Genomic DNA, 12,969 nt, shown 5'->3' with positions numbered 1-12,969 from the left:
ATTATTTTTCTTATTCTCTAAAAAACATAATTTAAAACGCTATTTAGGATTACGTTTTGCATAATTATCTTATAGTAACAGAAGTTTTATAATAAAACAAACTAACGGTTTGAATCCGTTTGTGCACAGGCAGTTTAATAATTGTACTTTATAAAACTAAAACTTATTAATTAAACGCTTTTTACTGAATTAATATTCTAAGAGGTAATATGAACGAATTTTGTGGTTTTTGATTTTTCTCGGTTCACGTACCGTAAACCCACTCATCATAACCATCTTTAGTTTTCATTGGTAATAAACAATCATAGTTATAATTTCACGCAATTCACTAACTAATTAACTTTGAGATTAAACGCATATATTATTATTTCCTAAGTTTACAATGTCTATCTACTTGAACGGTCATTAAGATTTCATTTATAACTATAACAACAACGATGATGACAATAGTGATAATGATTATGATAGTATAATGATGATAAATGATGATAAATAGCGATAATTACAACTTTATCATGATTAATTCTCATTCATGTTACTATGCATTGCACGCTATCTGTTTTAATGGAATGTCTATGTTGATTTCTGTTAAAGTTCAAAGAAAATTATATTTGATATTGAGTATATATTTATTTTTATCAATAGCCATTACTTTCTCTTATTGGATTTTAACAATAAATGTAATTCATTATTATAATTTAATAATAAATTCAATTTCTTTTGTATTTTAATTAAGAAATATCATTAACAAAAAATAAAAAATTATATTTTAGAGATAGGTGCAAAAATGTATTTAACATTTAATGGGATGACATATGTTAAAAATGATTAACTAAATAAAAATAAATGTCATTTTGTTCCAATTATTTTCAAAAATGTTAATTTCCTTAACTATGAGCAAATTTCATTACATTTCAATCAATATATGTGTCACTTTTAAAGTGTCTAATTTTATAGCGGTGAGTCTACCAGTCTTTTTTCCTTCTCCAAACCTAGGCATTTTAATTATTAAAATCGTCATATTGAACCCTGTGTTTGACTGTATCTCGTTTTCAACAACATTTGTGTATGGCACAAATGGATATAGAGCTCACATAACTAATATGTGTAAATACTTTGTTTTACTAGTTCCACACAAACATATGACGAAGAAGAATAATTTTTTCATTCTTCTTTCGCTATTATTTAACCCTGTCGCAAAATTTTATATTACAATTCGCCAATCTTGAATTTGTATTCTTTTCATTACTCAAAGATATACATAAGTATATCCATTTGTGTTAGAATAGATTTTTTTACTTTGTTTATTATAGGCATTAATACATTTAATATTTGCGGCAATAAAATTATTACTAGCGATCATTGAATAAATCGCGAACATTTTTCTTTGTTTTTTATTGCAAATATTATTATAGAAATCTCGATTAATTTTACAAAATTCACTTGCCCACAATTATAGTTGGTTAGAAGAGTTCCAGTTTTGCAATGTTCCAGTTTAAACCAGAAACGTGGAAGTCAATCATCGCTGTTGCTGTTAATGTTGTAAGGAAAGACTGCCAGTACGGTAGTATTCGATGATCTAATGTCAACCGCTGATAACACGGACGGTCCACTTGTTTCTACTGCATGCTAAAGTCTCCATAAGCTGGATCTTCGTGTTCCTGATCCTGATCCTGTCATGCATATATATAATGATTGCATTAGATCCAATCGAATAATTTCAATTTCCTACTTCTATATAAAATAAATTTTAAACATACGGCTTCAGAAAGCTGATATCTACACCTTATGTCATCAATTGCTAGAATTTCTATTAAAATGCTGGTAACGAATTCAAATGTTTAATTTATAAAAGTTCTAGTGAAATTTTAATTTCTCGTAAAAATATTAGTGGAGAACGCAATGGTACCGGCTTGTGTTTAATGACATCCTCCTTTATCTATGATTGTACCGACCAGCATGAGAAATGGCCACCATCTCTATGGGCAGGGAACCTCTTCGCTTGACGAGCGGTTCAGGAATCGAATCCTTTTTTCCTAGTTCTCTCTTCCATTTAAGCCATGTGCCATTATCGTTTCCATCTGTGGATCCTCCAGAAAACATTTCTGGTCCTCCAGAACTCCTTCTCTTCAATATTTTTTTCCGATTACGAGGCTTACCGTTTATGCTACTCCTATTGAACATATCTCGACGTAATTCAGATATATCTGCCGGCACAGAACCTCGCCGCGGCGACGGCATGCCAGGGCCAGTGCTATCAATTATTCTTGTTATTCCGTTATTGTTGCTACTTCCAGTATTGTTATTATTATTGTTATTATTTATTGGGAGATTCTCTCGTTCATCTATAAGCATGCAACTAATGGTAACAAACTTCGAACAAAAACATGTTATTTACCATATAAGAAATATACATACTGGTTAAAGACAAAATATTGCCAAGAAGATTTCCAAGAGCAGTTTCTTGTGGAAGACTTGCTCTTCGAGGTGCTGCAACATTACCCTCTCGAGGTCCTAATGCTAATCTATTAAAACCACCATCTGAAAATATTATTATAATATGAATTATAGCTTTTAAAGATTTAATACTGTTATTTATCATATTTTCTTACTTTGTTGTCTAGTAATGTCATTTGGTACAGAACCACGTCTGGAAGTGTGATCAACTCTAGTTGTTATAGATGGTACTGTAATATCATCCAATCTAGATAAAAGACCAACTGGAGCAGATCCACGTCGTCTAGTCCATGACTAAATAATATAAAAAGTATATTTTAATTATAATTGATATATACGGAATAAAATAATTTAAATAAACAATATTGTTCTCAAATTATAATTATTTTCTTATTTATATTGTAACATTCTGTTATTATAATTATTATATATATATATATATATATATATTATAATATAATATTTTATATTTGTGAAGAATATTATATTAAACATAACACTTAAGAAATTTTACCTGACTTCCCTTTCTGCATAAAGCAATTCCTTTTGTATCTTCTACCGCTCGTGGATCGACGTTCTCCTTCATTTGCATATCCAGACTTAATTTGGCTACTTTCGAACTCCTTTCTTTTGCAGAATCTGAATCTCGTTTGTTACAAGTAGAAACAATTTCATTATTCATATCTCCTTTTCGTAAATCGCTACCACTTTCATTTGACGTAGATACGCTTTGAACAAGGGGTGGTGAGTCTGGTGGGCTACCGATGAAGAACACTTTATGCGTGCTAAGTTCGGATGACACTGGTATCGCGGTAAATCGTCTACCACCAGCATCAGTCATTATTGTCTTAGTTTCTGGCACAGGAGTTGAGTATCTTCGTAATTCGGAGTTGGTGCACTTCGATTTTGCAATAATCGCTATCGAACCACACTGTTCAGACTTATTTAATGTTACCATAGTAGTCCGTTGGTCTTCGTTTACCGATCTTTCACTTTCCAATTTTATCTTCGAGGTGGAAATATCGCTCAATTTGGATTCTTCTTCAATGCTACCTCTCTCTTTATCAGTACGTGAATTGGTCAACGATGTGTAAAAAACTTGTGTGGAATCTGTTCCTTGAGCAGACGTTGGTCGCTTATAACGATTTTTGAAGTTGACATCTTCGATACGAATTGTTTGAACCGAGTGACGGCGTGGATATTCAACAACTGGTTCTGTTTTTTGTCTAAACGTCTCCGGAATTAAGGAGCTTCTTCTCTTATTTAAATCTATTTCTTTCGACATTATAATGTTATTAGATTCTATTTCCTTTGTAGGAGAAATATCACAATGACCATCCGAACACGATTTTTCTTTCATTGAACATGAAGAGGATGCTGATGCGCTATCTGCTTCTAATAATATTTGGGAATAACATTGCGACATCTCTGCGGTTGTCGACAGATACCTTACCCTAATGTACGGTTGCAATGGGGGGAAAGTCTGTTGTCTTGTTAATTGTTTTGTTTGCGTATTTGACTTTTGATCATCCGATTGCAACACCGTACTTAATCTCGATGCTTCAGTACTGTTAGTGATACTAGCTATACTAGGTTCTGGCAAAAGACTTTCAGCACTGACCGGTCTTTCCCCTGCGTTACTGCCGCTCGGAGAAAGTTCTATACTAGTTTTGGACGACAATAAAGACAATGAATTTGGATCTAAAAGATTTTGTTCGTCAAGTTTCCACACAAGATTCCTCGATTTACTTTGTTCACTCGGCAGACTTTCACGTCTCACGTTGCTTCGTGGCAAAAGTGTCATAGGTTTCGTGATACTTAATGGCACAGAATGCCGTCTTCCAACGCGTTCCAGACCAATCCGCGCTGGCAAACTTTGCATTTTAGAGGAATGAACGTATGCAGCTGGTATTAATAAATCAATACTCTCTGTATCCTCCTCGGCAGCTGGATCTTCTGCAGCACTGATGGCATCTTCCAATTCTGTCTCTTCCAATTCCGAGATTTCCGTTTCTATATCCTTTGCAGTTTCTTGGAGAATTAACGCTTCCCATTTCTTTTGATTGGCTCGCAGATGTTCCATTAGAGAAACGCTAAGACCATCACCTAGGAAACGGTGCCATTCTTCGTATAAAGGCGTCACGACAAATTTAAAGAATCCAGCCTGTATCTTTGGTATGCTAGTGGTATGTCGATCACATAATGGTGTCACTGGAAGGTTCAAACGTCGTTCGTAATCGCCTTGTCGAAAGAATTCTTCACATACTTTGTGCGACCATTTCTGCGAAATGTCCCAAGGTCTGCAAGGGTTCGATATATCAGCGCATTTCAGGGCTATTTGCAGAATGAAATGCCGATCGTCCGCACGTTTCATCTCCAGCAAATTCTCATCCAAATAGTGCTGCAAAGAGAAAATGATGAGATATGAAAGAAAAAAAAGATTAATGATAATAGATTTTGATTATCTTTTAATATTATATTTATAAATTTATAAATATTAAGGAAAATGATTTAAGATATCTTTTTGGAAACAGAAAAGATTTTACAAATATTATTTTTATTATTTTTATGCAATTTCTTATTAAAATAATATTATTATCACTATCAATTCATTATTCTCTACATTTTCAAAACTATGACATATGTATATATATTTTATAAAATATATTATATCATCTATTCAATATAAATTATTTAAATTGATTATTAACTCTTTTCTCAAGAATAAACGAACTTACTAACAACTTATTAACAATAAATCCAATAAACAAATTTATAAATCAAATATAATTGAAATATGAATATCAATGTTATTAACAAAATTGTTTCCAAAATTACTTTGAATCGAATGAGAAATTCTTGCTGTCTAGTGATGTCTGTGGCCAAAATCAATGAACTTATATGTCGTTGAAGTTCTGGCCTCACGTGTGCCGGTAACTGATCGGAAACTCCACTCTCAAGAAGGCAACCTATCGCCGACCTCCAATGATGATTCTCGAGTACCGATGTGTTCTGCAATCAATATATCATTAATAAGGATCGTTTTTCGATTATCGTAATTTAAACGTGTCGAAAATCTGGTTTGCTCACTTGATAGAGAGCTGCCAAGTGGTTGCTCGTGGCAACCAGGAACGGTTGATTGACGCCCGGATGATCCAGATCGTGCGTCACCGCGGCAATCAGCGAAGCCATAATCTCCAAGTTGGTTAAGTGCGTTCTGATCTGTAAATTTGCAACATTATACACTTCATTGCGTTTCATTCTCTATAAGCAACTATAAAATCATGTATACTCACTTTTTCCTCTTGGAGGAAGCAATGCATCGCTTGAGTCACGTCGGTCGCGTGTATACTGTTGTGGTAAGGATTTGTACTGTGATAGCCCTCTTCGATAAAGGCTGCAATCGGAAAGAAGATCGATTAAACTAAATTTGCCATATTGGTATAATTCACATAGTAATATTTCAATAATTTTTAATTTTTCTATGATTTTATATTGTATATTTTATATATATTAATATTTTAACAAAAAATCTATTATTATCTATCATGTATTAATTTATTTAATTATCTATTACTATAGTTAATGTTATAATATATTAATAGAGGAAAATTAAGCTTTAAAAAATTTTGAAATTCTAAGCTTTAAAAATTTTAATAAAAATAATTGCGGTGATTTTTGATGTATTATATTGTGTTTCAATTGTAGTTAAAATTGTTAAAAGCTTTTAATCAACTAAGTATGTTTTTGAAAGTTGTTAAAACTATTCTTTGTGAAATCAATAGATGATTTAAGAATCTTCGAAATATCATCGTAAATGATTATTTAGTAACTTTTCTTTGAGAGATATCAATATATCTAATAGAATCCTTAATTTTATTCTTGATTTTAATTATAAATATATATAAGATGAAAAATAAATTTAATCTTTAATAAAATCCTAACTAATTTAAAAAAGATGTCATATTATAACCTATACATGATGAAAGTGTTTGTTACTATACAGAATCAAAAATTTTTTCGTTATAGTTTGTAAATTCTCAAATACAAACTTTCAGCAAACACAAAATTAAAACAGCTTTGGTATCATTAAACAAATAACATCAATCGATTACTATTTGTATTTCTTTCAAACTTTCAATGTACGCGCCAAGAAATTATAATAATTATCAACACGTAGCCAAGTTTATTTTACTCAATAGTGCGCATGCGCAATCAAACTCGGTTTAAAATATTCACATAACCTCCCTCCAACACCTTTGGGCGTACATGCCATATATAAATCTTCCTTGTATGGAAATCTTATATAGAATAAATAAATAATAAGTGCGAGTCTATAAATACGAATATACGCGTGAAGGGGGGGCGTCGCCATTTCCCTTCACAGGACTCTCCCCTTTTGAATATTTAATGGTGACGAATAGCTTCCGACCTGTATTCCAGGCTCGATGACGTAAAAATTTCGTGCAGAAAGAGAGTAATGTTCATTAATTCCATAAGGGGTAAAGATTCTTCTGCTGTTTGCGGAAATGCAATATCAAAGAAATGGATACATCAGCAAATCAAAAAAAGAAAAAAGATTGTGAAACGATCGTTCGATTCTACGAGCAAACCGAGTGAAATGTAACCTATGCCTATGTGATATGTTATGTACTATAATATTTTGTGGCAGTGTCAAATAGAAGAGAAAATACGTAAAATGTGAAATATAAAAACCCATAGATACATATATACGATCATAAGTATGTTTTTATGTTTTTATATTATTTTTCTTTTTCTATTTCTAATTCTAATTCTATTTTTAATTTTTCTATTATAAATAATAAAAAAATTTGAAAGCTACATTTCTTGAGAAAAGTTTATTATTAGAGTCAATTATTTTTCTAGTGATTTCTAGTTATTTTTCTTTTGAGAAGAGTAATTTTGTTAAAATTTCAATGATTGATATTATCTACGATTTGATTATCTTCTTAATGAAAAGAAAATATCATTAGAATATAAAGTAAAATAGTTTCTAGCACAGAGAATTTTCTCAAAATCACTGATTTCAAAATTATATCAATATTTGTGATTCTTACCGAATAATTTCCATACAGTAACCACATCCAGATTGAAATATTGTAGAAGACCATACCAATGAAAAAGATGGACGCACAATACTGGCAGCGAACGTCCTGGAAATTAAATGTAACATGATATTCGGTGAGAATGGAATCCAAAGTTGTAAGTCGAGATATAGTCAAATTAAAATCTCGCTATTCAAATAATAATAATAATTCGAAATTGTTTCTATAGATAATAAGAATCTTAATTAACAGGAAAAAAAATATAAAATTGGAAGAAAACAAAAAGAAAAAAAAGAAAGAAAAATGGAAGACAAGAAACAAAAGAAGAAAAATAAGATTATAGTTGGCAAAATATTATGATTCGCATTCAAAATGATTTGCTTATCTTCTTTACTTTTATTTTTATCCAATTTCTCTGTTAACTCGAGCGACGTTTTCTAAAATTCAAATTGGATATCCACAGATATTATCTGCATAAATTTTTCGAAGCAGTGCATCGATGTATTAATGATGATGTATAAAAGTCAACACAGCCAATCGAAGATGTTCAATCGTTCTCTCATAAATATTACTATCTCTTATAAATATGATTCCTCTCAGTTGGCCTCGATACGCGGAAAATAAATCAATCCGCGCGTGAATATTGGATCTCGATGGATTGCATGGATTCTCACGGATTTCGAGGTTTGAAAAGTGAAATACTCTTATTCACAGTGCGAATCTTGCTTTTTCCCCAATACTACGTTTCGTCACTCTTTGCACATGTTTTCTTATATTGACAAATCGGTTGAATGTCACGTTAAAAAAAAGTAGTATTTCTTTATTATAAAACGGAAAAGGAATGAGAAAAAAGAGAAGAAGAAAAGAAAAACAAAGAAGAAGGAAGAAAAAAAGTTTTCCTTTTTTTTTTTTCAGTCAAAGCTTTATATCAAGATGCTAACGATGAATATTGAGATGCTACAGAATTAATTTATTTTATTATCCCTCTTTTTTCTATCGAGAAAATCGAATTTTAAATCTTCATTAGCCGAAACTGATTTACATCGCGTTTTATTCGCACAAGTTTCTTAAATAGTTTGCATTTCTCGAACGAGAATCACCCCGTTTGAATTTTGCAATTGTAAATTCCAATTACAAACGCGAAACTCCATTAGTCAACATGGTCTTTGCAATTTTTATTAACAGGATAAAATATGCTTTTCAATCCATTTTTCATTCAAAATATCGAGAAAGGATTTAAATATCAAGAATTCATCAGAATCTCTATTGATTTATGATTAAATATTTTGAGATAACGTATTAATCCTTTTTGTTTTAAAAGTTCAATTAAAATATATAATTTTCATCAAGCAAGAAGTTTAATAAGTGAAAGAATCTGGTAAGATTTTTTGTTCCACTAAAATTGAAAATCTTTCTGGGAAAAGAATTTACGTGACTTATTTTTGACACATCATTTTTAATTAACTATCTTATTTCTTTTAACGTTTATTACATTTAAAATATATATTTAATTCGTTACAATCGCTCATGATAAAAATTTGCTTAATTTATCATTTTATTTCACAAGTCCTTTTCCTAGAAAATCTTCCAATTAAATTATAATCATCCAATTTACATTTATTTCATTTTTTTTTTCACTACTTGATTCAATTTTTAATCGAACTTTGTTCAAAAAAATATCTCAAACTTTTTCACCTATTCGCCTCGCAACTTTTCTTTTTTCATTATTTCATATTTTAATTGCTTACCTCCTGTTACCGTTTCCAGTGTAAATGCATTAAACCGCCAGTTTCCGGCCTTTTGTAATACACACTGCAACAAATCACCAATACCACAACAGCTATTGAAATGAGCATAGATTTGAGAATCTAGAAAAGGATAGAAAATTTATTCCTTCTCACTCTTATGAAACAATCACAATGATGTTTAATATTGTAAAAAATACAGATTAGGGATATTTATGCAGACATAATGTAATCTAATAATTATACTTGAATATATATTTGAAATATAATAAACAAACACAAAATATACAAAATTTGATAATAAAAGTATTAAGTAATCAAATTTCATTTGATAAGTTATCTTCTGAATCTATCTATCTTTTCAATAATTTTGAAAATAATTTTCTACAACAAAGAGCTGTCATTGTATCAGTCTTTTCATGGAACAATCACAACACCCTTATGGAACAATCACAATGATGTTTAATATTGTAAAAAAGACAGATTAGGGATATTTATGCAGACATAATGTAATCTAATAATTATACTTGAATATATATTTGAAATATAATAAACAAACACAAAATATACAAAATTTGTTAATAAAAGTATTAAGTAGTCAAATTTCATTTGATAAGTGTAGTTATCTTCTGAATCTATCTATCTTTTCAATAATTTTGAAAATAATTTTCTACAACAAAGAGCTGTCATTGTATCAGTCTTTTCATGGAACAATCACAACACCCTTATGGAACAATCACAATGATGTTTAATATTGTAAAAAAGACAGATTAGGGATATTTATGCAGACATAATGTAATCTAATAATTATACTTGAATATATATTTGAAATATAATAAACAAACACAAAATATACAAAATTTGATAATAAAAGTATTAAGTAGTCAAATTTCATTTGATAAATGTCTCTATCTTCTGAATCTATCTATCTTTTCAATAATTTTGAAAATAATTTTCTACAACAAAGAGCTGTCATTATATCACTCTTTTCATCAAAATATCTTCCTTGTTCTGTGAAAAAGAGATTTATTTTTTTTTCACTAAATAAATAAAAGAATTGATGATATTGGAAAAAAGATTAATCATTTATTATTTATAATTGTTCACTCGACAAATAAAATTCGTTTCGTCTCCAAATTACTTTTTTCCCCTAGTTTTTATGCCTTTTATTATTGTCATCGTTCTTTCGAACGATACTTCCATTTTCTCTATTTAACAGGCGACAACCAATGAACGCGTGAATTTATTTCTAAATCGAATTAACGACTTTCATCTATCGTCACGATCATTCCTGACCAATAATGTCGTATTAGCATTTAACCGGTTAAATTGCACAAAGGTTCTGACCATTCGACCGCTATCATCGGTTTTCCGCTTCAATTACCTAACAGTTTAAGTCCCTTAACTACTTCGGATTTCATCGATCCGATCAATTAGTGCCGATTTTAATTAACCGATTTTTTTTTATTTCGATTTATAATAATAAATTACGTAAAATAATTCGAAAAACCTATTAATTTGTTACCATCGGTTGATAAACTGCTCGTTAAGTTTTTAGAAAAATAAAACTTTTTTTTTTTTTTTTTCAATTTTTGATCGGTTTTTTTCTATTGTCTGCTACGATACAAATTAAAACATATGGAAAAAATAATTGTCCAAGTAATAATTGATAAATGAATTAGAAAAAAAAATTTTAATTTAGAAAAATAATTATTTGAGACACATATATAAATTTTCTTTTTAAATATATCGTATTTTTCGAAACACAATATATTCGTTTAGAAAACGAAAAAAAAATAATAAAAGTTAAATTGTTTTTATTACATTAACGCTGGAGAGATTATTTCTAGAAAATTTTTAATTTTTTTCTTTTTTTTTTTTTTGTTAGAATATTATTATTTATGTAGTTCCACGAAGTTTCTTTCTCCGTTACGTTACTTGTATCGGTACAAAATTTCGAGAACTTGAAGTTTGTAAACTTTGAAAGTAGGACATTCGATGACTCCGAAGATTAGAAAATTTAAAGAGAGAGAGAAGAAGCTGGAAGATTTAAAAACTTTTAATTCTGGAAATTTAAGAATATCGGAAGATTGCAATTACAAATTAAATGGAAATTATAATTAGAAGGTAAAGTAAATGAAAAATTCGATCTATCTTTTTATTATCTATTAATTAAGAGAAAAAAATTAAAAAATAATCTTTTTTTTCTTAATTAAAGATGCTTCGAGATATCAATCATACATCGATTATTTGAGATTGAACGATAATTTATGCATCAACTTTAAAATTTGACCAAAATATGGATAAGTACAAATTTCAGATATTAATTAATAAATCTAGGATCGTTAACACAATGATCCAAATAACTTTCTTATATAAGTCCATAATTTAATATCTGAACATTGATTCGAAGAACGAACTTCTAATTAACCAGATTTTATTTATAACATTTTCAAACTTTCGATAATCAATCATTAATTGACATTATTTTATTAATTCTATTATTAGTAATTCATAATATCAACAATTAATAAATTATATATATATATATATATTTATTTATCATCCTCGATTTCCACCTATTAATAACAGATATAAAACAGTTTAAATTAATAATCCATTAAAAATTATCAAATTTACTCGTTTTAAATAATGTACAATATGTTATTAAAATTAATATTATAACGCTGATAAATCTTCCAGATCAAATAATAACCTTACAATATTTCTCTCTCTCTCTCCTTTTATTCCTGAAACCTTTTTTCCTCCTATAATATCTACCCATAAAATTTATATATCCTATATTTTCTTAATAACACGAACAATATCGAAACAATATGTATTATAAAGTATATATATATATATATTATAGCCATATATATATATATTACAATCTAGATACGATTACCGAGGTTCCTTTTTACATGATACACGTAAGCTTTATACCCTATACGATCAATAGCTTACCTGGACCAGACCATGGAAAATATCGTCCAGGATACCGGGCTCCTCGGTTAAGGATCTCGTGGTAAGCCTCTTACGCCTTCTCTTGTGCATTGTCAGGAATCGACCGGTCGGCCTCGGTCTCGAGCGGCCGATATCCAAACTCTCGAGAAGGATACGATCGACCTGTGACAAACGTCTGTACGCGGGTTCCGTCCTTGGTTCGTCGCGGACTTCCGCCAACGTGGCCGACACGCCGGATGTTGGCAGCGCGGCGCTCTCTGCGAAGAGGAATGGAAAAGAAGAGATTTTTAAGAAACAGCATTTTGTCGAGATGTTTCGTGCGAAAAGATTGGATTTTCTTGAAATAACTTGGAATATCGATCAATCGTGTCGAATATAAGAATTTTTGAGAACGTTTTTTTTTTTTTATCGAAGCAATCAAACAAGAATTTCGAAAGAGCTGTAAATTTTTTCGAAAAGCGAATTATTAAAAATATAATTTTCCATTTTTGAGAAAGAGTTTTGGAAGTTTTCTACGAAGCAATTGGAAAAGATGATTTTTAGAATTTTCCTCTTGGGAGGAACGGCGAAAATTGAATATCAATCACGTCAATCATGAAATATAATTTTTGAGAATATTTTGAAAGTATTGGAATGTAACGTTGAATTGAAAACTATTTTAGAAGAAAAAGTTTGTAAATTTTGTGAAATCTAAAATTAGATTTTAGAAGTATTATAACCATCGCAATTTTTCA

The 12,969-nt window shown here is 29.8% G+C and overlaps 1 protein-coding gene and 1 long non-coding RNA gene across 14 annotated transcripts in view; one reads left to right on the top strand and one right to left on the bottom strand.

Moving 5' to 3' along the window:
• Positions 1–988: 988 nt before the first annotated feature.
• Positions 989–12,969, bottom strand: part of LOC414021 — an 83,570-nt gene continuing 71,589 nt past the window's right edge. For 4 of the 13 annotated variants that reach the window (XM_006563243.3, XM_006563239.3, XM_006563240.3 and 1 more), the window contains 11 exons: positions 12,236–12,492; positions 9,272–9,335; positions 7,536–7,631; positions 5,754–5,854; positions 5,548–5,679; positions 5,296–5,469; positions 2,972–4,858; positions 2,613–2,751; positions 2,419–2,541; positions 1,956–2,345; positions 989–1,673 (listed from right to left, as the gene is read on the bottom strand). In XM_006563243.3, the coding sequence (XP_006563306.1) occupies positions 1,630–1,673; positions 1,956–2,345; positions 2,419–2,541; positions 2,613–2,751; positions 2,972–4,858; positions 5,296–5,469; positions 5,548–5,679; positions 5,754–5,854; positions 7,536–7,631; positions 9,272–9,335; positions 12,236–12,492 (3,407 nt within the window). In that variant the 3' untranslated portion in view covers positions 989–1,629. Of the gene's footprint in view, positions 1,674–1,909; positions 2,346–2,418; positions 2,542–2,612; positions 2,752–2,971; positions 4,859–5,295; positions 5,470–5,547; positions 5,703–5,753; positions 5,855–7,535; positions 7,632–9,271; positions 9,336–12,235; positions 12,493–12,969 lie in introns of those variants that run through there. The other 9 variants (XM_026445921.1, XM_026445916.1, XM_026445924.1 and 6 more) reach the window with 6 other exon arrangements.
• LOC102655155 lies at positions 6,407–7,802 on the top strand. Its single transcript, XR_409626.3, has 3 exons — positions 6,407–7,199; positions 7,554–7,680; positions 7,753–7,802. It is a non-coding gene; the product is annotated as an uncharacterized LOC102655155 (long non-coding RNA).

The sequence above is a fragment of the Apis mellifera genome, linkage group LG1 (assembly GCF_003254395.2).
Source record: "Apis mellifera strain DH4 linkage group LG1, Amel_HAv3.1, whole genome shotgun sequence".
Taxonomy (NCBI): domain Eukaryota; kingdom Metazoa; phylum Arthropoda; class Insecta; order Hymenoptera; family Apidae; genus Apis; species Apis mellifera.
The sequence above is the reverse complement of the archived record's forward strand: the minus strand, read 5'-3'. Positions and strand labels throughout refer to the sequence as shown.